Raw genomic sequence first — 22,044 nt, forward strand, 5'->3', positions numbered from 1 at the left:
CTGGTTTCCCAAAGGTTTGTTCCCAAGAGTACCTAAACACAGAATGTTTCATTAGGCCTCAGTAGCAGGGGCGCTCTAATTAGCAAATTAGAGTAAACTATATGGGGTGTAAGGACTTTATGAGGAACATAGACTTGTGCAATTTACCAGCGTTATCTCTCAATCTCTCTGTTATGCTTATATAAAGTTTCAATTGCTGCAACCTCATTATTAATTTCATGTTGTCACAAAGTGATTCTCGATTGCTGAATGGAGGTGTCTACCTTGACTTGTGTTTAATAAACAAGAGGACAACCCTGTGAGAAGTTGGCCTGACATATGATGTCCACTATTCTAGTGGGCACCTTGCACCAGCCCAAACGACCCTTATTGATAGTAGGTTTAAGACAACCTTTATAGAAAGCTATCCTAGTGGTAGCTGTGGAGAGCAGCCATCAGGCTAAGACTTGAAGGAATGTAAAGCAGCTTGTTTTACCATTCTATAATCTCTTGAATGATCAAATGAAAGAGCACCCCACCAGGTATATATATAAAATATATGTATTTATTCTAAAACACACCCCTCTGGTCTCTTTATGAGGCTAGAGGCAAAAGTACAATACAAGAACTTAAATAGCACACAGTAAATTAGCACAGTATACATTTTGCCCTAGGGGCCTCACAAGCCATATACTAAGAAAGTGGTATAAGAACCACGTGAGGGATAGAAGTTAGGCCTAGGGTCTGTAGAACCGCTGGGGCAACCAGGAACCACCCAAGGTAGGGACGCAGGAGACCCACGGGGGACGCGTGCAGTGTCCAAACACAGCCGTGAATCACCATCGACTTCTCTGGTGAAAGTTAAAGTTTAAGGACACTTAGGAGTGGACTACGGTAAAACCCTTTCAGTACTGGACACTTCGAGAGTCAAGACCCATGGGAGCACCGAAGTACTCATGTTACCTCACCCAGGGAAGCCGGGTGCAGAGGCGCAACTAGAGCCAAATTTCGGGAGACTAAGAAAAAATTTCGGGAGGGGCTGAACCTTTGATCAGTAGGCAGAGTGGAGCTGCAGGGCCTCCAACAAGGGGTGAAACAACAGCAAGGCCTAATTAACATTCAAATGGTCTTTTAAAGCCCTGTGAAACATTCAGGTGTGGCTCTGTGTGTGCCCGGGATCTGTCTCATCCCGGGCTGCCACACACGACGGGGGGGGGGGCTGAAGCCCGGTGAGTTCAATGGGTGTTGCGCGCCTGGTCGGGTGCATAGGTGTCATTTCGTGTTGGGTTTTGTCGTCAATTCCAATGGAGAGCTGCAAAGAAGTGCTGCAGGCGACCAGGAGAAAAGTGACTGGATGGATCCAAGGCTGGATCAGAGATCTGAAGAACCTGAAAGTAGAGGGGACAGAGTCTGGATCACTAGCCAGTGACCAGGATGGTGACAAGAAGATGCCAGCCAATGTCGGGTGCTTTAAGGTGATGTAGGTGAAGCTTGTCTCTTCAGCCACGAGGTCCAAGAGGCATCGACGACAACCAGGAGCTGGATTCGAGCTGTCCCACGTCGGATGTCTAGTGCTGCATCGTCGGTATCTGGATTGGACCCAACAAGCCTTGGCAACAGCAACCGAGATTCTTCGGGATTCGGCGGGAGCCTCAAAGATGCAGACCAGCAAGATGCTTCCTTGGTGCCTGTTTGAACAGGAGAGTCACTCCTTGACCCCAAGGGAGATTTCTTCCGTCTTCCAGTCGATATTGAATGTCGAAGGTCCAAGATTTCTGTATCAGAATTTCGTCCAGGGCAATCTAAAGTCCTAGAGACTGGGTTACTATACTTATACCAAGTTTAGGGGTTGGACTAACTCTAGGGTCCCACCTATGGGAGGACCTGGGGAGGGGGTGGTACACCCCTTCCCCTTTGTCCAGTTTCGCACCAGTGCTGGGGATGAGTGCCCCATCAACTGGTTTGAACTGGGAAATGCATGCAGACACCTTGTGTGCCCCAGGCACTGTCTGAAAAGCATTCACTGAATACAACCCAATACCCTAAAGCCTGTCTGGGGAGGTGCTGGCACCTCCCTGGACAGGAAACCTATTGTCCAGGCATCCCCTGCCGGAGTATCGTCCGGCAGCAGGAGGTAAGACTTGTGTCTGTGGCAGCAGCAACCATTTTGTGTCGCTGAGGCTCCTTTAAACATTTACTGGGTATGTAAGTGTGTACATGTCTTCTCCCTCTAGAAGGGTGGAATTCTACCCCCGCCGCCAGAACTGGCGGGCGGGGGGGGGTTAGCATTAACCGCGGGGGGGGGGGGGGGTTAGCATTAACCGCGAGGATTATAATGCACTTAGGAGTATATGGTATGGGCATATCACAGAACAGCTATAAGGAAGGGATTCCGAAAGCTGCAGTACCAGTCGATTTCTTAGTATAACTGTTGGTGCATTTTAGCTACAGGGAGTGGAAAAATGTTTCAGCTCATGCCAGGGCACCCTCTCACACAAAACTAAGCACTCTGCCTTCAGGATTGTCATGGCCTGCCATAGGAGTGACTTATAGGTTCATATTTGTCTGTATTAAATGGTAGATATAGGTATACTATATCTAGGTAAGGGGTGCTTACACCACCTTACCTAGGCTGCAAGTGCAGACCTGTGGTGCCATTTTGGAAGGCTTCCCAGGGGTGGCACAATACATGCTTCAGCCCCTGGTAGGCCTCTGGAGTACCTATGCTCTTGATACCTAAGGTACCATATACTAGGGACTCACAAGGGTAACCCAGTAACCAATCTGGAGTGTACCTAATGTACAGGTAACCAATTTAGAGAGAGAGAACAGCTAAGCTGTAGTACTGATTAGCAAGGCCACAGCCAGACTAAAGTCGATAAACCAGTGAAACACAGCAAAAAGTGGGGGTAACCATAGGAAGCAGATCCTACTCTCCTACAAACCCCAACTGTCATATGCTTCAGAAATTAACATGTCTGTTACACTAAGACTATCTAATTTGACAAGACATACAGTGAGTGCCCATTTACTCACTCCTGATGTTACTCTTCTCTACGTGATTGTCTTGTATACAGACGTGCTTCAATGCACCTCACCTTCTAAACCTCTGAACAAAATGACCAAGCTCACGCTCATTGGAGCATGAACATACACAGTTCAAATACGTTCTTAACGCAATTTAAAATAATGTGTTCAACAATAACTGCTATCTTGACTGTCACATATTGCGCAAGTTATAATGACCGAAAAGGGATTATTTTTCAAAAAAAGGTAAAATTACCCCAATCCCTAACCAACCTAGCTGTTTAGCTTCTGCTCTTATCGTGGAAGTAATACTCGCATCACACCTCAATGTCCTATACTACAAGTCATGCTCGCACCAAACCAATGTCAGTATATTGCTCACCTATCTCATGGACGTCTGATCTCCTTCATTGTCAATGTTCCTCTGGATAGGGATGGTAACTCCTGCTGGGCCTCCTCCTTATATCTGGATGCTAAACGCCATCAGCCACTACGCTAAGTCACGTGACTGCCTCTCTGTTACTAGCGTGTATCTAGCACGCATACGTGCGTCATTTTTTTTTTAAAATCTGTTTATTAGCATAGTTTGAGAGCAGTAACAGCATACAATTTCGTATATACCAGTTCAGCGTTAATCTCGGTGTTACATGTATGCGTTCGCTCAGAGCATATATAGAAACATAGTGTATTCGATTTTTTCATTTTGTCGATGAACCAGAACAAACTAACAAACCCCGTTCACATCCGATCCCACCCTCCACCCCTCTGAAATCCCACCCGTCACTCTCTAAGCAGGCATATGATTGAAATATCGATACGTGGGTCACACTCAATGCATTGATACATAGTGAAGGTTAACACACAGGTAGGGTGGGCAATGTGATCGATGGGTCGGGGCTACCCGTACCCCATCGCAGTGCACCATAGGCAGTGGCCGTGGCAATGTATGGGAGAGTGCGTCGGGGCATAGCAGCACCCCGAGTGGCTATTCACTAATATCCTCTTCATCTTCATCATTGCCAGCCTCAAAGACCCCCAAAGTGTCAAACCATTCCAGTGAGATTGGTGTTTTGCGGAGGCCCCTACTCTCCTCCCTTTGTAGTGCCTCGCCCTCAGCCCTACCCCAGCTCACTACTTCCGCCCGCCACAGGTCAGGGTTGGGCGGTTTAGATGATTTCCATCGCATCGTGATGGCACGCTTCGCCAGCAACAGGGCCAGGTCTGAGAAGCGCGCCGCCACGGTTCTGTTGCGGGTCGATGGCCCCAGGCCTAGAAGTGTATGTTCCAGTGTAGGTGATCGGGGCAGTGTACCAGCCTTCTCGAGTGAGTCATGGACAGTGTTCCAGAAATACCCTAATTTGGGGCATTGCCACAGCATATGTACCAGTGATGCGTCGTCTGCATCGCACCGGGGGCAGTTGCTCGTGGATGCAGGGAACATCACATGTAGGCGGTGCGGTGTCAGGTAGGCTCTATGTAGCAACATCAGTTGGATGAACTTGTATTTGGGGTTTCTAGCTACCTTCCTGGGGAACTGAAGTATGCGCTCCCACTCCTTGTCTCGCAGTGGCCTTCCAATATCTACTTCCCATGTCGCCCGTAGTGGTGACAGTGTAAGTGCCCTCCCCGATTTAATGCTAGTCGTGAGCCACTTGGTCAGATGGCCGCCCGTTCCCATGAGGTAGAGCATTGTGACGAGAGGGTTCGTAACAGGTTCCCGCCCGTCAGGCAACCATTTGCGTGAGATATAGTGTCTGAGTCCGGCATGTAGGAGAAAGGAGCCGCTGGGGATGCCCTGCGTGGTTCTGTAGTCTTCGAAAGACAATAAGTGTCCCTCCGCAAACAGGTCACCCACGTGTGTCACACCTGCGTCATGCCAGGGCTCTAGTAGGGTCGCCGTGAGTGTGCCCGAGCCTAGTGGTATGCCCAAGAGTGGAATCGTGGGGGCATAAGGTGTCCCGGGGGACGTGTATTTCAATGCCCTCCGCCAGTTTGTGATCGCCAGCTTGAGAAGTGGCGGGGCTTTTCTAGGTAGATCCGAGCCAGGTAGGAGCAAGACGTGCACTCTCCCCTTGGCATGGTCGTCCTTTGATATATTAATCTCATGAAGATTGCGGCCTGCCACCCAGTAAGCTAGCCATTGTAGCTGACATGCATAATTATAAGCCCTGAAGTCCGGTAAGCCCATGCCTCCGGAGTTGGAGGGGAGCTGCAACTTGGCCAGACCTATGCACCTGCGGCCATGTCCCCACACAAGTTCGGTGAGTAGGGAGCCGAGGGTCTTAAATGTCGCCGCTGGGATCTGGAACGGCAAATTGGTGAAGTAGTAGATAAGACGGGGGAGCATCACCATCTTGGATATTGCCACTCTGCCGGGTATGGAGAGCGGCAACGTTAGCCAAAACTGAATTTGTGACTTCAGCGTTCTAATGGCCCTCCCCAGGTTGCCGTCTATCATCATGCTCGCCTCTCGGTATATCTGTATTCCAAGGTATCGGAAGGTGGTGTCCGCCATCTGGAATTCATGAGGGGCAAAAGGCAGGGGGGCCGACTCGCCTACAGCTGCAAAGGTGAACCCGTAGGACTTAGACTCGCTGATGGTGAGGCCAGAGATTTCTCTAAAATCCTCAAAAACCTGGGAAACTGGGCTCAGATCACCCCTCAGGTCGCGGAGATATAATATGATATCATCCGCGTATGCAGATACAATGTGGTCCGTATCATGCCGTTGTATGCCATAATGGGGGGCCATTAGCCTAAGTCTACAGAGCAAGGGCTCGAGGGCAAGGACGAAGAGGAGAGGGGAGAGCGGGCAGCCCTGCCTGGTGCCTCTGGCAATGGCCATGGGATCTGAGATTTGATTGGAGGTGTGCCCTGGCCGTGGGGATGGTGTATAGCAATCTGACCCAAGCGAGGAATTCGGGCGGTATCCCGAATTTCGACAGGGTGGCAAACATATAGTCCCACCTTAAGGAATCAAAAGCCTGTTTACGCATACGTGCGTCATATAGTAGTTCTTAACTATACGTGTGACTACTTTGGCGAGGACCAGACTGTATCTACATCACATTTACCTATTCTTAAATACCGAATCAGTAAAATTCTGTATTTAAGAATAGGTAAATTGGGATTACCTACATCTGGCCGTAGTTCTGTTTGTCTGTCACCACTGGATAAATTCTGGCGGTAAGGGGCAGTGCGAAAAGAGCTCCACTTTATAGCAGTCAACTCCCATGTTGTGGGGGTCAATAGTGATTGTATTTTCAAAAACAAAATCCCACTTAAGGATTTTGTTATTAAAAATATAAAACCATGTTAAATGGATGGTACTGTCATATGCAACAGTCTGTCAAACTTTAATACATTGACAGGAACTGCTGTTAGCGGTTTGTGCCAATGTTAAGAGATGTCCTCTAGGGTGGCGGACATCTCTAAGCGTTACTCAGACCTGTAAATCAGGCCCTAAGTGTTTATTCTGCAAACAGGAATACCTTTTTGAACAGAAGCACTGCTGGGTCATAGACCTCTTGTCTGATAGCAATTGTCCAGAAAAAAGTCTCCCTTACTCCTCTGGTTTCAGCTTTTTTCCAGAGATATGTTGATTCTCACACTGGAAAGGTCTCAAGCAGGTGCCCATTTACCAATGTTTTCAGGGGTGTAGCTTGCTCAGTAAGCCTGGGGGCGGTGGGGTTAGCGGGTGTTGGGGCGGTGAGGTTTAGATTTTCCAAACACACAGATTAATATACATTATACAAGAAGCAAAGCAGAAAGGGGGCCGTAAGGAGCAGAAGGAAGGGAGAGGAGTGTGGATTGTGAGGGCTACTTATAAGTCAGTATTTGATCAAGTAACCGTTTTTAAGATCTTTAAAACAGAGACAAGACTGTGTGTGTTTGTCTGCATGTGTATATAGAAATTCCAAGTGAAATCCGACAAACACCTCACCATACCTGACTTAAAGCACTTGTACCCAACTATTTACTACACAATACATTTATTAGGCAGGGTGTAACACCCCAAACACCCTCCTACCCCTGGAGCTACGCCCCTGAAACTTTTATTGTAACTATTTATTTACTATGCATTGTCATAATGAGCAGTGAAATGCAAACACTATGATGTATTTCTTTGCTTCTTTAGAGATCATAGCATGTCAACAAAGTAAACAATAAGAAATGCGACTGTATTGATAAAAAATTTCAATTAAAAAATCATTTTTTGTTTTCCTCTTCTGTTTTAGGAACGACGATTGGGTCCAGGGACATACAACGTCACTCAGGGCGATTTTATACCCTGCAATCTTAAGAAGAAAGCATCAGGTCCTGGCTGGAAAAGAGCAGAGGAAACAGAAAAATTGACAGAAATGCCACACCTCCTCTACAGGGAGATGTGGATGAAACAACGATTTTTAGTAAGATTTTTGTATGTTTTTGTATGTTTTTTCATTTTCCAGAGGAAAGTGTTTTGTAATAATAATTAGGTATTGGTATTGCTTATTAAAATAATGGCATGATTCTTTTACAATAGCACATCCAGTGGTTAATTACCATCAGCACTTATTTTTTGGGGTTCGCACTTATTTTTCCTCATCGGACATTTCCTGAGAGAAAGAGAGGGAAATTCACACAGAGGGGAAAGAAGGAAGAGAAAGGAGTAAAAATAAAGCCACAATGGGAGAAATCGAGCACCTGCAAGAGTGAGATAAAGAGGCAGGAAGTGTGAAGGGTCTGGTAGTGGATTAAAGTTGTTTGGGATGAATTCATTAATACCAGGCTTGGTATTTAATTGTAAATGTACAGGAATTTATATAGCGCAAATCAGCAAGCGGTCTCTAAGCGCTTGCTTAGGGTACCCGTCCTGGTATTCCCCTGTGAGATAACCCCGGCAGGGTATCCGCAAGGTGAAAGCCAGGCATCCCGCCGCAAGGGGCCGTTGTGGAGATTAAGCAAGCTATTGCCCAGAGTCACAGAGTGTGAACCCATGAATCGAGTAGGCACCGGAGCGAGAATTGTTGAGTCCATGGACATTTTAGGACTCAAGACCCCGTCGAGCCAGGAATTGAACCCTGGTCCCTGGCTGACCTCTGCTTCCAGGTCTGCCTCCTCTAACCAGTGAGCCACACTTCTCCACTAATTGAACCAGCTGCGGGCTTCTAAGCAGAGCTTTGGGCACCAACCCTCTTTCTTTTATAAATTAAGCACTGAGCATGGCATGTCATTATAATATTCATTTCTTTTTTTAGAAAGAAAATATGGGCCCAGGTCGATATAACATAAAGGACTTTTTGGAGCTGGGACTGATGAAGCCAGGAAGCAGCAGGGGTGCCTGCGAGACCAGAGAACAACGCTTTAAAGAGTCTGCACAGGTGGGTGTCTTCTTCAAGATTTATGAGTCCGTTCTTAACAACACCGCCAAACGCTAAGCAATATCAAATTAGTCAATGGTGTCACATGTAAATTATGCCCTGTGGCCAATTACTGATTGAAGATTAGCCAGGTGATTATTTTTCATAAAACTATAAATACTGATTATGTAAACAGTAAATCCAACTGGTAATTTAAATGTTGTGTAATACCGCAGTCCAGTCAGCTCATTAAATCCTGTAGTCTTTTGTAAGTAAAGAACTTGAGACAGAATCCAATTTAGCAGCCATTAAAGACAAGGACAAAAGAACAGAAAGGAGAGGCGGGACAAAGCAGTAACTTACCTTCTTGACCACACTTACCAACTGAGTTAGTTTTGATGACAGAATTCCTATCTGGAGCAAGTGTGGCAGATCCACTTTATCCACCACACTGGCCGAAGAAATCCTGCTGCACGGTGGCTGAGGTTACCTTACCAAGGAGCCATTTTGTGAGGAGCTCATATATTTGAGAAGAACTATCTACTAGTACCTCATGGTCCAAAATGTCTGCTTGTTTAATGTCTGGTCATTTCTAAACCAGACCTGGGGATTCAGAAAAGCCACTCTTCATGGGTGTAGAGGGGTAAACCACAGACGCCGTCTCAGATGTCAATGACTGCTCTCATATGCTCAATTTGTTGGGAAAGAAAGCTGGAAGAGTGAGAGATAACGTATTACTATTATGATTATGGTTATTATTATTAGTGCTAATACCAGCAGCGGCCGGTGCAGGTAAACGTGGTGTGGCGGGCGGGGCTTTGCTCTGCAGGGGGATGCTGACGGAAAAGGGGTTATTTATTTATTTTATATGCCCTCTTCATCCCAAAGATGGGAGCTTCTCCAGCAGGAAAATGATTTTCAGAACAGTTTCAAAGACAAACCCCTGTTTGCCTACAATCGCTCCAAGAACTTGAAAGAATTACTTAAACATCCCGAGACCACTAAAAAGAAGGACTATAAAGGAATGAAAAAATGCACAAACTGTGTGCATTGCAACAATGTTATTGTTGGGAACATGATTACCCACCCCCACTCGGGAAGAACTATTCAATTGAAATTTGAAGGGGATTGCAATAATAACCATGTCATATACACCATCAAATGTCCATGTGGACTCTTATATGTTGGAAAAACTGAGCGTAAACTGAAAATTCGTATTTCAGAACATAAAAGCAGAATACGAAATAAATCAATGACATCACCCTTAGCAACACATTGGCTAGATAAAAAACACACTATAGCTCAATTGAGATTCACCATTCTTGAAATAGTATCATTGAAAGAGGGTATTGACAAGAATAAAAAATTACTACAGAGAGAATCATTTTGGATTAAAATGTTGGGTACTCTGACCCCCGGGGGACTGAATGACCGGATTGAATTGAGCAGTTTTCTGTGAAAAATGTCATTACTGTGTCTCCAATGATTACACTTGTATCTGTTGTTTGGAATGTAAATAATTGACTGTTATTGTTTATCATAACATACATATGCATCAGTAATGTTGGTTCATGACCTTACTTCTCTTTTTTACACACTTCGTTTCGTTTCTTGTGCACTTTGTTCACTTTTGTTATAAAAGCACAAATTTGTGGCAGCCAGTGCTTGTTTTTATTTGCTCACACATAGGTAGCGTCGCACCGAATCAATGTCACTTGTTTTCATTAAAGTTTCGTTGATTTGTTGAAACACGTGGTTTAGAGACCCACGTATAGTTGCGCTCAATTTGATTTAGTATTGTTAGACGTCGAACAGCTTTAAAACGGTATAATGCGGGATCTAAGTGATACTGGCACCGAAGCTTGGTTGTTATACATTTGGTAGTTGACATATTTCAAATGTTATAGATTGTTGTTAGCTGGTATTCTAGGTGGCGAGTTGTGTAGAGACGCGAGGATGGTCACCATAGTTACCCGTGACGTAGATAGAATGGAGTGTTATCTTGTTGTTGATTGGTGGACTTGATCGTGGAATCCTCCAATAGGGTGAGACGTTTGAGTAGTTATACCAGGAAACGCTGTTACCTACACACACGCTGGTGTCTTCGAATGTTTGAAGTTTACCCGGTGGATTACTGATGAGCTACGTCTTTTGGAAAAGCGGTAAGAGCTGGCATTTTGTTAAACGCATTTCGTTTTAATTAAACGTGGTTATGCATATGGACAACCTTTAAAACGGGTCTGTATTGCACACAGGTATTGAAGATAGATTGCGCGTCCAAGTGGGAGAGCGTCCACGCTTAGCATTATCCTGGAATAACTGCAGGTATGCATTTGTATGGCGTTTATATCGATAGAGTTTATTGTTGTTTAAGTCTGTTTATTTATAGCCTGAGTTGACAGTTTGATTTTTCATGCATCATTTTTTAAGAGTTGTGCTGGACTTAGGAAGCTCAGAAGAAGAGAAGAGACGATTTATTTACTTGTGTATATGTGAGTAGTATCTACTTGCTTTCTAAGGCCATTGGTTGTTTTTCTGTTGATACACTATGGGTGTTATTTCTTTAGGTGGAGGTGCTTTTCTGAAGTGTAATGAACCATGATACCTTGTCTTATATATATAACTGAACTTATGCGCCTGTACATGTTATTTTGCAGCATTGCCCCTGACGAAGGGACCCTACTTTTGTCCCGAAATGCATTGGGCGAACTACGATGCACACAAAAGAATCTAATGTTCTACATTGTATATAATGTGGTAAATTGTTTTGTAAATATTGTGTTGATTAATGGATATAGAATGCCTTTGAAAAGATTTGACTGAATGTCAAGATACATATGAATTAAAAATATGAGTACAATGTTTAAAGTGAAGTCTGATCAATAAATTTCACTAGTGTTGTGCGCAGCTGAGCCTGTGTTAACAGATTGTTGACCAGCCATATTTTTTAAGATCCACTTTATCCACCACACTGGCCGAAGAAATCCTGCTGCACGGTGGCTGAGGTTACCTTACCAAGGAGCCATTTTGTGAGGAGCTCATATATTTGAGAAGAACTATCTACTAGTACCTCATGGTCCAAAATGTCTGCTTGTTTAATGTCTGGTCATTTCTAAACCAGACCTGGGGATTCAGAAAAGCCACTCTTCATGGGTGTAGAGGGGTAAACCACAGACGCCGTCTCAGATGTCAATGACTGCTCTCATATGCTCAATTTGTTGGGAAAGAAAGCTGGAAGAGTGAGAGATAACGTATTACTATTATGATTATGGTTATTATTATTAGTGCTAATACCAGCAGCGGCCGGTGCAGGTAAACGTGGTGTGGCGGGCGGGGCTTTGCTCTGCAGGGGGATGCTGACGGAAAAGGGGTTATTTATTTATTTTATATGCCCTCTTCTGTCGACTGTCGACATCCCCCTTGCAGTGCCACGCCCCACCACCCTGCCCCACTGCACTTACCTGCACCGGCCACTGCTAACTAATATTAATGATCATAATCATGATATTGTTAGGAATATTAGAACATTGGAACGTTGGAAGCTCCATTGAAAACAATGGAATGCGCCGGGCTTATAATGGCTGATATAAGCCCGGAGCTCCAACATTCCAATGTTTCTTTGTTCACAGCTCTGGCTGTGAACAAAGGCTTCAGAGAGCCTGAGGGGATTTCAATCCCCTCGCTCTCCCTGAAGGCTCTCTTTTATTTGTTACAACATTCTGCCCTCTTGTGGCAGAATGTTCTAATAACCTTATAGCCCTTCGTAGCTGGGCTATACCGGCTATTAAAGTCCAACCCTTGTTAAAGGCCCTCGCCTTTGGCTCAGGCCTTTAACGCTGGAGAGGGCCTTTAATAGCTGGTATAGCCCGCTACCGTGGGCTATAAGGCTACAGTACTAAAAGTGGTTATAATAATAATCATCTTCTTAAGAACAACAACTGTTATTATTACTACTATTATTATTATCAACATTATTATTATTGTTATTATTGTTGTTATTAATACTAATAATATTAACAATAATAATAATACCTTGTGCTTAACCCCTTGCGTGCGGCCGTTGGCTGATGGCAGCACTACCTCGCTAGTGCTGCCGTTGGCCCGCCCATTTTGCAGAAGTGCAGCACTGCCGCGAAATCGCGGCCTGGGCAAAGGGGTTAATACTGTAGTTTTTGCTGTTTCAAAGTGCTGTAAATACCTGTTAAGATAATGGCCAATCCTGCTACTGTCTGAACTACAAATGAGAGACAATCTGTATGTTTTGTCAGTATTTTACCATGCATTCCTTGCTTGTCAAGTGCAAACATCTGAAGAGTATGAGTGAGTAAGCACTGCAGAGTTCAGGACACATTGCTACAGAGAAGCAACTTTTAGTTATTTGTTTAGGAAATGGTTTTGTAAAAATAAATTAAAAGATTTAAATGTGTATTATCAGAAACCTACCTAATTCTTTATTTATGTTGCAAAATAACATTATCTTTCCTCATTGCCACTTTCTAATTGTTTACCTACAGTAAAATTGCTTCAATTATATAATTTCTTCAAATGAAGTAATTCCAACTTTTAATTTTCTCCGTATCATAGCGAAATCTAGATCATTGATACATTCTCAATTGTGTCTATAGTTTGCAACACCTGGTCCTGGTTCCTATGGTAAAAAAGGAAACCCTTATGCACTACTAGAAGAAAAAGAAAGACAGTGTGGTATCTGCCGTGGAATAATGGGTTCAACAACCACAAGAGGTCTACCATACCCTGGAATGGTGAGTCAATACAATTTGGTTTTGCCTTAGGAAAATCTGAAAACTAACATATTGAATTTTGGTATAACTTTTTTCCCGTTATGGATGTTTTGTGTTTCAAAGGCAAGCAATTTGGGACCAGGGACCTATAATGTTCGAAATTATATTGATGACCTGCTAAATCGGGTGGTCAGCATACGCGGTCCTTATGATCTTTTCACGGGAGAAAGGACAAAGATTGCTTCTGGACATTTTGCAACACTGGTAACTATGATAATTTACCATTATGAATGCACTTAAAGCAATTAAAAACTGCATTATTACCTTTCGCCAGTTTGTTCAATACAGTAATGACAATAAGAAGTAAAATGTTTTCCTGTTTACTAAGAAAGGATATCCAATTTACATCCTTTCCGATTCAAAGGATTGTCATTTTGTCCAACCCTTTGATACATATTTCTTATCAATCATAAAGAATGTTTTGATTTCTTTATCCACATACTCTTCCTTCTACTTTAAACGGCTCAAGCCATATTTGGAGCTTCCAGAATTTGGTAGAATTTTCCCCTGACTACTTATTTATTATTAGGTTTACATTGTTTCCATACCCAACAAGATTTAAGTTTTAATTTGCGTTCTCAGTTTTTAATCCATGTTTTTTAGTTACTGCTTTGGGTGTTTTTTTGTGTGGCTGTACCAGTTCTTAGCGCATTTTACTTGCTTTCTTTATGTTGCTTTGCTGACTCCTTAAGAACAGTTATTACTTTGGACATATTACTAGGGATGCAGCACACTTGTTTTTGTCATTCAGTAAACCCCCACTTACAGTGGTTTTTACAATCCCTAGTAAATGTTTGGTGGGAGGATGTTTGGGTTTGATGCAGGTGTTTCATTATTTGCTCAGAAACACTTGGCTACTTCAATTTCATGGACAGAACAGTAACTTGGTTGGCACTCAGACTCCATTCAGTAAAGTGCAGGAACTCAAACCTAAAGTGAAGCCAAGAAACCCTTCCCCCAAAGGGGAATAATGCCAATATATTCTCATATTAAATCAGCTAGAGCTCCTGAGCGTGCAAGCACTAGAATACCGCTTGTTTCATATCTCAGCCACAGAATGTGCCAGGACTTCAAGAGATCCATTGCCGAGTCTTCATTGTAATGGCTTTAACTTCCAACTATAAATAAAGACCCATTCATTTCTAGATATTTATCTCCGAATGGGCATTGATTCTTTTGTGAATAACTACTCTGCAATCTATAAATTGTTGGAATGCCAAACCAACTATGACCTTTTAAGTAAATCTTTTTATATTTTTTATTTTTTTTAATTTGTATATCCTCATTTGCCTTTTTGCCACCTTTTCCGTAAACGATACCGCCCAAGGGCTTTTTATCTCATATACCAGCTCTAGAGACAAAGGCTTGTGCAGTACTGCTACGAGTGAAATAACTCTTATATGGACCACCAGAAATTTGAAGAGTCTTCCTCTTAGAGCACCGCTACCTTATCTACCTTTTTCCTAAGTGAAAGGAGCACCGCCGGTGAGATAGGCCAAGGCCTTAATCATTGGATTATTATTATTTAATTAGCCTACTCCCAGCCAAGTTTTTCCTCCCTCACCCAAAATACAACAAAAAAGGTGACCAAAATTCACGCATTTTCTTTGTCTGATCCAAGGTATCTAATTTAGCGATGTATCTCATGGCTCGCAACCAATCTAAAATAGTAGGAGATATTGGAGAAACCCATAATTTGCAGATCTCCCTCTGAGCCAGCAAAGCACCATAAAAAAACAGTTTAGCTTTGTCATCAATGTCCTTACTTTGCAAATCATATCTTCCGGTTATAATTAATTCAGGGCTTACCTCAATCCTCTGGTCTAGGACTTGTGACAAGCAGTTACTTACGGCCTCCCAGAACTCTCTGATATTCGGACAGTTCACAAACATATGCAAGTCGTCCTCATTGGGGCTTTTACATTTGGGGCATTCCACCATTCCGCCAGCATTACTTTTTGAAATACTGCGGGGAGACCAATATGCCCTGTGAATTGAAAACAAATGGTTCCGCCTTGGGTTTGCAGACTTAAGTGTTTTACATAGCATAGCCATAGTTACTTGCCATTGATTCTCCATAGCAATGTCCGGCAAGCAATCACCCAACAGGACCTCAGGAAGTAGGAAAGGGCCGTCTTCCATCTCGAGTATTGACCAATACCAAAGGGCAACTTCTTTTTTATAGGATTGAGTTGAAAAGAGTTTTTCTTTAAGCTCATTCTGGACTCCAGCGACATTATCCACTTTGCTTGCCCAACTGCAAATTTGTAAATATTTAAAATTTTAAAACCCATACCCCAGGTCGCCCCGCCTTGCTCCCAAGCAATCAACTTTCCATCTGGAAATAAGTCACCTCAGCGCTCGAGACCCGTCGCTCTCAGAGGGGTAGATATGCATCCTTAGACCAGCGAGGTGAAACTGGGGCATCCCATATTGGGGCCATACGGCCATAGTAGGGAATTTTTAATACTCTCCTAACCTTAAACCAGAGCTCCGCTGCTTCATGCAAAGTCTTGAGCCTCATTTTCTTAAAGAACCTTGGATCAGAAAATTTGCACAAAAAACCGTGCTCATTGTAATTGTAACTCTTAACCACATCGCTGCTTGAGAGATTCCTCTCCTGTGCTGGGCCCTAATAAAAACGGGTGTGTTCATGACGAGCTCAGCTCGTTATGAGCACAGAAGCACTGTACTGCGTGACGAGCTCAGCTCGTCATGAGCATGGAAGGGGTTAAGCATTGCAGCAAACATTTTTCCAATAGATGAAGCCGTCGAAGTGTCCAACAACATTCTAAAATTTTTTAACTGAAAAGCCCACAAATATATCTGAAAGTCAGGGGCCGCCAGTCCCCCCTTAACAAGCTTTTTTCTTAACTTTTTTCCAGGACAACCGGGATCCTTTCGAGGCCCATATAAAAGAGCTAATCTCGCTCTGTAACCTCTTAATCCAATCTTTTTTAAATGCCAGGGGAATTGTTTCAGACAAAAAAAGTCAGTTTTGGCAGAATCACCATCTTTACCAGATTCGTACGACCATAAAGGGTGAGTGGTAAATGTGCCCATCCTCGCAAAGTGGCAACCATTTCTCTTTTTATCTTAAAAAAATTAATTTTTGTTAGCTCTCCAATGTTGTGTGTGATCCTTACTCCCAGGTATCTCATCTTAGCTTTACATATTACCCCTTCTGTATTTAAATTCCAGGACATGATCTCTTGTTTATCTCGAAGCCTGAGACAAGTCCAAAATCTTTGGTTAATTCTAATAAACCTTTCATTGATTGATGCAAATTAGGGGTGTAAATAATTATATCATCTGCATATAGACCTATTTTCTTAAACTACCCCTCCACACAAAAGGGGGGATATTTTCTGCATTCCTAATCCTACAAGCAAGAGGTTCTATATACAAGTCAAACAATAGGGGAGACAGGGGACAGCCCTGCTGTGTACCACGCATCACCTTAATAGACTGAGTTAAAATCCCGTTAATCAGTACCTTAGAGGAGGGTGAATGATATAAGGATAACAAAGAATTGGTAAAACATGTTCCTAAATTAAGATGACCCAAAAGGGCCTTTAGGATAGACCAATTTACTCGGTCAAAAGCCATGGCGGCATCAAGTACTATTAACGCCAAGGGGAGTTTATAAACTAAGGCCATATCCATTGCACCTATTAATGAAAAAGTAAGCTCCTTTAAAAATCTGCCCCTGATAAATCCCTTTTGGTCATCATGTACTAATTTTGGAATCACCAAACTTAACCTGTCAGCCATATTTTTTGCAAAAAGTTTGTAATTGCAATTTAGTAGCGATATTGGCCTATGAGAGTCCAAATATTTAGGTGATTTTCCTGTTTTTGAGATTAAAACAATAGTCACCTCATTCCATGAATCGGGCAATGTAGCCTCCCCCTGAAAAATGCTATTAAATAATTGGTGCATTACGGGAGCAATATTACCCATCAAAGTTTTATATACTTCAGCCGGAAGGCCATCTGGCCCAGGAACCTTACCTCTCCTTCCCGACTTTATGGCCCTTTCCACTTCCAGAAGAGATATTTCACCATTTAATATCTGCTTAAGCTCAGTTGGAAGTGGATCCACAAGCTGTAACCAGCCCCTAATTGCTGAAGACTCAGGATTTAGATCTTCCCTATAGAGTGACCTTCGAGAAATAATCAAAAAAGGCGTCTGCTATACCTTTACTATCAGTAATAGTAATGTCTGACTCTTCCAATTTCACTTCCTTTATGAAATTGGAACTTGATCTTTTTTCGCCTTCCATGCTAGAAGTTTACTACAACCCTCCCCATAGCCAAAATGGGCCAATTAACTAGCTTCCCACTTTTCTTTAATTCTATGAGTTAAGACTGCCGTAAGATCTGATTTCAACACTGCCAGATCGTGCAGAGCCTGCCCCCCTATTGTAGATTCGCCAGTATTTATGATCTTGATTTCACTCAAGCAAATTTTTCCTTCCAGCTCTGACACTTTACTATGATAGGGTCTCCTCTTCTTTGCTCCCAAAGCTCCCAATCTGCCTCTCAAAAAAGCTTTGCAGGTTTCCCAAACTGTCTCAATCTTTACCATGCCTAAGGCTTTCTCCCAAAAAATCTCTAACTCTTCATTTATGGCTTTTAAGCTTTCCTGATCCAGAAGGACTGTTCGATCTAACCTCCAGGCTGAATCCAATCCACTTGTCTTTAACTTCATAATCAGTGTGATAGCTGAGTGGTCTGAAATATGAACATCTACGTGTCCCACCGTCATCAGTATAATCTTTTAATCTAGATTCAAGCAAAAAATAATCTATTCGGGATCTATGCTTATATTTTTTATTATAATATGTTTAACTTAGCCGCTGATCTGACTTTACCCTCCAAATATCACACAGCCCGTACTGAGTCATCAACAGCCTAACTCTACTGGACATTTTAGAGTTTATCAACCCTCTCGATTTTTCCGACCGATCTAAATTATTATCCATTACCGTGTTGAAGTCTCCTGCCATGATAATTTTCCCCGCAAGACCTAATAATTTGCTAGCTAGAGCATCTAGAGGCCCATCATCATCCTGATTAAGACCGTAGTATCCGATAATAATTAATGGTTCCCCTGCCACTTTTACTTTCAAAATCAACCATCTCCCTTTCGCCTCTACGACTGTAGATTCTACAATAAAATTTACTCCTTGCCTAACCAAAACTGCCACCCCTTTCGTAACTATAGTTTGGGGCGTATAAAACGAATTTGCAACCCACCTTTGGGCCGAAAAAATGTCCTGATTCTCAATGGCAGTAAAATGCGTCTCTTGTAAAATAATAATCAGGGCCAATGAATCCTCTAAATACTTTAGTATTATCCGTCTCCTGGACTTTACGCGTAGGCCGTTAACATTCCACGACAAAAAATTCTATTCTATTGCACTAGCCCCATTCATCAAACTCAAAACAGAATAGTTCAAACATCCTGGTGACAAATATGCTTCTGAGGAATTTTTGTTGTTGTTTTCTCCCATGCCCTTGCCCTCCCTCAACCTCAAATCCCTGCTACCTCCCTACTACCCTCTACCCCGCCCCTCCCTCCCCTGGAAAACCCAACCGACTTACCCATGGCCTCAGCCCTAGGGTGCCTACAGTGGTGGTGCTATATAGCTAACATGTTTTAATGAATATAATATGTACAAGCTAAGTCTAAGAGCTATGCTTTAAGTTAACTTTATAAATTTCCATACTACAGAATTTATGAACTTGCCTTGAGTCATCTCTTGACATTGCTCAATAAATGCATCCACTTCTTCAATAGCTCGAAAAGAGTACATCTTATTCCACCACATAACTTTCAAAAATGCTGGAAACTTAAGTTGAACCGTAGCTCCCAAATTCCTAAGAGGCTCCTTCCGCTTGCCTAGCTCCCACTGTCTGTTAGCCGTCCATTGTGACAAGTCAGATCTTACTTCGACTTTTGCCCCGTCAACTGAAATGCTTTTCTTTTTAAGAGCAGCCGATAAAATGTTTTCTTTCAAATTATACGTCAAAAAATGTACTAACATTTTCCTCGGCTTGGTACGATTCGAATTCAGCCTGAAGGGATCACGATGGACCCTCTGTATGTCTGCAAAGATCAAATCTTCGTCCTCATCTAATTCTAGTTCACACTTAAGAAGGTGTACCACATATTTTTTAATGTCTGATCCCTCTTTCCCTTCAGGTAGTCTCAAATTTATTACATTTTTGCGTTTTTGCATATTTTCAAGCATTTCCACTCTGTCCTCCTGCGCCCTCTCTCTGAACTTAATCTCCTCAATTTCCTTACGGTTATCCGCCACAGACTCCTGAATCTTCTTAACCTCAGCCTCTAACACCTCAGTACGAGAACTCAGTGCGTTAAATTTCACCTCTAACATGCTACATGAAGCGTGAATACTTTCTTGATTCATTTTTGAGATCTTGAACCCCTTATGCATATCCATATCTAGTTTTTTCAAAAGGACAATTACTGGCAAATCTGGGTTATCTAACTCGATTTCGTTATCCTCTAAAAACATTTGTTCAGAAACAGAGCTATTAGTACACGCTACATCCTCTGCTAATTCTCCTAAAGGATTCAACTGAGCTATATTAGATATTACTGAGTCTGCTGATTCTTTGTTTTCATGCTCATCTTGCCCTGGCCCGTCCATGTCTAACACAAGAACCTGGTACCAATTAGGACTCAAATGGAAGGACCAATCTTGCAAGCCCTCAGAGCCCCTAGCGCCGGACACCTGCACTTTAGTCACCGGAGATTTTGTACTCTGGCTAGGCTGCACAGGGTTAGGTTTTAATATCAAGGTCTTTGGGACTGTTTTAAAAAACGAACTAAGAGATGGAGTTGTCTTAAGTTTTCGCTCCAAGATACTAGGTTTCCCTAATTTATTGCACTGTTTAGAACAATTCTTTTTCTTTTGTGCTTTATTTAAAGTGATATCTTGTGAGCTTTTATCTTTAACCTTAGGGGGACCACTATGTTTCGCTATTGCCTTATCGCCACCTCCCTTCCCAGCACTTCTCAACGTGTAGCCTGAGGCACCTACAGTAACAACTTCACCCAAATTGCTCAACTTTACTGGGACCTCTATAACAGGGGCAGGGACAACAGTACCTTCATAATTTTTAGCATCCGTGAAGTTTTTACCCAATAGGGCTGTGTCCTCTCCCCTTCTGCGCCCCCCAACACCTCTGTAGCCGATCCTTGCAGTAGCACGCCGACCTCTCTCCAACTCGTGCGCTGCTCTCTCCCAGCCTTTCTCCCTGCCGCTACAGCTACCACTGACTCCGCCTCCGCCTCGCTCCGGCTCTGAGATCCTTCCGCCTCCCTGGCCGCCATACACCGCCGAGGCTCCACAGCAGAACCGCAACAAACAACGAGGACAGCCTCTCGAACGCCACCAACGCCGACAACCCCCACTCACACTCCGGTATGCATAGCGCACGAGATGAAACCAGGCGAAAGGTAACAAGTATGCCGCCTGTACAGGTAACTCGCACCAGCACCTCTCCCTGCACCCGCGACCCGCTGCTAGCCGGCCGTCATGTTTTCCCGATCCCTTTTAAGTAAACCTTGATTGCTTGCCCAAGCTACCATTGCTTAGTCAGTCAGTCAAAATACTTTATTCGATCTAAAATACACATAGATCAAAAAAGCACAGAGTTGCATTAACAAGACATCCAATATCGAAATTCATAGATAATATTAGTATACATTAAAAAAACATAAAAACAGTGAATAAAAAAGATTAATAAAATAACTATTTGTCACAGTTATTTATTTGACCTACTTGCCTTCAGTGATCGATATAAAAAAATACTCTACACAGTAACAAACATAATGATCATGGAGCACTTGCAAAAAGTATAATCCTGGTCGGCATTGCCCAAAATTATATATGCGCATAATGGGAAAGATATACATTTTCTGATATAGTGTATAATATTTACAGAAGAAGAAGAAAAGAAAGTCAGTTTGGGTCGATACTTCATCGCATGGGCAAGGAGGCAAAGCTTGCTGTGAATAAATGGCAGAAGGGTTGCCCAACATACAAGGAATAAGATTTAATCCAAACCTTAATAATAAAAATCATTGGTGAAGGATTGTAACAAACGACAGGTAGGAGGCTGATCCCTCAGGGATAGCAGGTATGTTAAAATAGGTTGCGATTGTTGATTTATTATAATAATATTTATATCTTTCTCTTTCCATTTACTTAAAAAATACTTTTTAATTTGTTTTTTAGAGGTGGTCACACATGTAGATGGGGGTCTCAAAGAGGTGTTGTAAACCTAGAGTGGTAAAAGTATGTCGAACATACGAGATCAATGGGATCTTTTGAACATTATCAAGGGAGAGGCAGTCTTTAATGACATATTGAGTGAGATAGAGAGATTCCCTTCTCCATATTGAGTGCCACAGCAGAATTGGTGCTAGACGGACCTGATTGGATATATCGGATACTCCCAGCTCACGGTGGCAGTTAAAGGAGGAACAGCTACTAGGGAGGGCTACTTACTTTTTCAGAAAACTATCCTCTATAGATTGAAGTGATTCAGAATTTGTGTGTCCCCATACTCCTGCTCCATATGTCGCAACAAAGGTAGCTTTGGCTCTATGTATCTTTTTAATAACGTCCAATCGTTTGGAACCCAATTTTTTAATAAAAATAAAAACGGCATGCATACTTTCCCCCAAAAACAGACTTCTATTAGTGACCATATTGGTTCAAGAAGAGGTTTTATTGAACAATATTTCCAAATACGAAAAGGTGTCTATCTGTTCAACTTTATGACCAACTACGTGAAAGATTGGGTTTTGCTTTGCCCGATGGCCAGCCACTAAAACAAATTATTTAGCCTCAT

The 22,044-nt window shown here is 42.8% G+C and overlaps 1 protein-coding gene across 1 annotated transcript in view; it reads left to right on the plus strand.

The window, feature by feature from the left end:
• The window catches only part of CIMAP2 (ciliary microtubule associated protein 2), a 183,698-nt gene that overhangs the window by 100,686 nt on the left and 60,968 nt on the right, over positions 1 to 22,044 (plus strand). The window contains exons 3-6 of the mRNA XM_086936212.1: positions 7,245 to 7,415; positions 8,247 to 8,369; positions 12,974 to 13,111; positions 13,214 to 13,354. Coding sequence (XP_086792338.1) covers positions 7,245 to 7,415; positions 8,247 to 8,369; positions 12,974 to 13,111; positions 13,214 to 13,354 — 573 coding nt within the window. The remainder of the gene's footprint in view (positions 1 to 7,244; positions 7,416 to 8,246; positions 8,370 to 12,973; positions 13,112 to 13,213; positions 13,355 to 22,044) is intronic.

The sequence above is a fragment of the Lissotriton vulgaris genome, chromosome 1_1 (genome assembly GCF_964263255.1).
Source record: "Lissotriton vulgaris chromosome 1_1, aLisVul1.2, whole genome shotgun sequence".
In the NCBI taxonomy this organism is placed as follows: domain Eukaryota; kingdom Metazoa; phylum Chordata; class Amphibia; order Caudata; family Salamandridae; genus Lissotriton; species Lissotriton vulgaris.